Below are 3,122 nucleotides of genomic sequence, written 5' to 3' on the forward strand. Positions count from 1 at the left end.
TCTTCATTTTTAGCCTCCTGTTTTGGTGTTTATTCAACGTCTTAGTTTAATTAGAACGTTAATGGTAAGCGACATCAACCAGATGGTGTAATTACTCAGAGGATACCAAATTTAACGACTCTAGCTACCGGAGATTGTTCATGATGATCGACAATTCAAAATCTTAGCGCATTTATAGCTTTTCACCTTTAACAACGCGAAAAAATTCTTGGTGTAGTAATTAAAGAATCATCTTTACGAGTTTTTTTAATAGACAATGCTTGTTGACCCTAATATGAAATGTAATCTAAAAGAAGTAACGGTAAAAAGAGTAATAAAAAATACAAGAAAATTAAAGAATAATCACACTTAACAAGTGAAGTTTCGTGTAATTTTAATTCTCTATTAAAGTTTTGTTTTTAGTATTTTTCATAAAAGTTTCAAGAAATATTTCAAATTATAGAAATAAAAGATTAGGTAAAGGTATGTTTTCAATTAATTCTTTTAACGTTCCTTTTCCTAATTCGTGATTAGTTAATTTTAAAATAGCACCGTTTAATTCTTTCAAAATCTCTGGTTTGAAACGAAGGAATAAATTCCTACTGATGCCATTTAGAACTTTCATAAGAGATTTGGTCCAACGTCCTCCTCCCATCAAGTTGTCAAATTTGACTCGAATTCCATCGAAAAATATATCTAACTGTAATCTATCCAGACGTAAATTAGTATTGGCTGTAGAATTAAATTCCAGATGAGCGTATCCGGATATTTTCAAATTATTCACCTCGATGCTATAGTCACCATCTCCGAAAATCGGAAATATTTTAATAAATTTACCTTGTATATGACATTTACCTGATGCTTTGATTTCTGGAAGAGATAAATCAAAACTAGCGTGACCCTCTTCTAAGTCTGCCCTGGAAGAAATATTTATTCTTTTTTTTTAATAAAATTGTAGCAAAATAATAGAATATAAATTAAATATCAAATAAATTTTAATGAAAATATTTTGGCAGTTAATCATTTATATACGGATATCCCTTGATGCACTTTTTTATTTAATTTATGCTGTTTTGATGAATTTGATGAAAATATCTATTCATAGAATATTAACATTGAGTTATTTTCATGAAGATGTGATTTAATAATCGTATCTTAATAGAAATATTATTATTATTATTATTATTATTATTATTAATATACAGTATTTAGTGGGTTATACTCGGTTGATACCGGTGGCTGTGTACTACCAGAGTCAAGGCATAGCAACCAGAAACTAAAATTAAATAAGTGTGTTAGTGTCTGTATTCAGGAATTATTATCATTATATTGATGTACTGTAATATACTTTAAATAAATAAAAATCTTGTACAAACGTCTTTATTAAAAGAAGTAATATGTTAAATATTTTGCTTCTTTTAAATAATTTCAGTTAATTTTTATGTTTTTTTTTTATATTTACAGTTAATATTTTCACATATTTTGTTCCTGTCTTGGGTTGGATTTAGACTTGTTATAGCTCCAAGCTATAACACATAAGAAGTCCGTCCCCTCTACCAAATAACGATACACGAAAAATATGAGGCACCAAACTCAAAACTCGAGGCCCTAAACTGCAACCCTACGTGAAAATCCGGCCCTGCCCGCGTTAAATGCTAATGCGGATGTACTCCAACTCAGGAGAATTACAGCAATTATTATTTAATTTAAACAAATAAAACATATTAATTTATTATTATTATTTTAAAAATAAAAAATACACAAGTAAAACAATTATTTCCTACCACATCGAGACTATTTAATTCATAAAAACAAGGATAAAAAATCGAGTAAAATATCGATCCTATACAAGTTTTTAAAAAACTTATTGTAAAATAATAAGCAGTTTATACAAATTATCATTTTATCACGTTGAAATAGTTATAATCTGCATACATTGAGCGCTGTTTTATAATGTTTTCATAATTATCTCTTACAGTGATTAGCTTTTTTCAGTCTCAAAAGGAGCTCCCTGCATTCTTCTTCATATTGCATCTCCTCTTAATATTGAATTTTAACTATTTATATGAGATTAAGTGCGTTTTATCTATATAATTTTTTAAATTTTATATATAAATTTTTAACACTACAGTGCCTAGATACACAGTATTAACAAGAAAGCTGTTTAAAAAAAAAGTTTTAAAAAAAGCGCATAAAATCGATATAATTTACTATTATTATTATAAATTTAATTAAGTTCACGTAATATAATATATAAAGAAAGATTATCGTTGACTAACCTGAGAGTTTCTATATTAAATTTCGATAATCCAACGATATTTAATGGAATTATACGTAAAGTCAGATTAGCGATGTGATCATTGACATCGACCGAAATTTTGGGAATTACTAATGGATCCAGTACGGGAACGTCTATCGATGATATACCATAAGGCATTTCGTTTCTGAGATTTTCCAGAATTTCTCGAAGCAATTCGCTCAGTTGTTCATCCCATTCTTCCGGCATATACACAGAATTAGTGTCTATAAAACAATTTCGTCTTTACCGTAAAACCGACAATAAAATTTATTCGGAAGGAAACTAAACGACATTCTCTCTCACATAAAATGAAACTACAGCTAAAAATATATTAAAAACTATTTTAAATTCGCAATGAAATGCCTTGCGACTTTATACTTATATACGCTTAATTTAATTATAAAAAATATCAATGATAAATACAGTCGAAACTTCGATAACAACAGCGGCCAGTTTTTTTTTTTCGGAAATTACTTTGAACAAAAATACGTACAAAATAACCTGCGAATAGCGGCCACTTTTTAATATAATGTCAGTGGCCGTTGTTCGGAGGTTCGAACTTAGAATTAATGTTATCAATTACTGAATTAAAATCAATAAAGTTTAATTAAAATTCTATAAAAATAAAGGAAAAAAATATATAAATTATCATCGCTTACTTCCATGCGCTGTTATAAATAAAGCTGATATAATCAGCGACAAATAATTTCTTATAGGGAACATTCTATGGAAAAAAATACTCTAAAAATTAATAAATTAATTAAAAATACTCTAAAAATTAATAAATTAATTAACAATTTTTACATAAGATATTTTTTTAAAAAATACAAAAATATAAATTATA

The 3,122-nt window shown here is 27.3% G+C and overlaps 1 protein-coding gene across 2 annotated transcripts in view; it reads right to left on the reverse strand.

Moving 5' to 3' along the window:
* The window catches only part of LOC111641801, a 3,940-nt gene continuing 818 nt past the window's right edge, over nt 1-3,122 (reverse strand). Inside the window, exons 2-4 of one of the 2 annotated variants that reach the window (XM_023388032.1) lie at nt 2,938-3,002; nt 2,259-2,502; nt 1-896 (exon numbers count right to left, since the gene is read on the reverse strand). In XM_023388032.1, the coding sequence (XP_023243800.1) occupies nt 437-896; nt 2,259-2,502; nt 2,938-3,002 (769 nt within the window). In that variant the 3' untranslated portion in view covers nt 1-436. The remainder of the gene's footprint in view (nt 897-2,258; nt 2,503-2,937; nt 3,003-3,122) is intronic. The other variant, XM_023388033.1, reaches the window with a different exon arrangement.

This window comes from Centruroides sculpturatus, unplaced genomic scaffold, assembly GCF_000671375.1.
Source record: "Centruroides sculpturatus isolate CEXI.00-Female unplaced genomic scaffold, Cexi_2.0 scaffold1628, whole genome shotgun sequence".
Lineage (NCBI taxonomy): Eukaryota > Metazoa > Arthropoda > Arachnida > Scorpiones > Buthidae > Centruroides > Centruroides sculpturatus.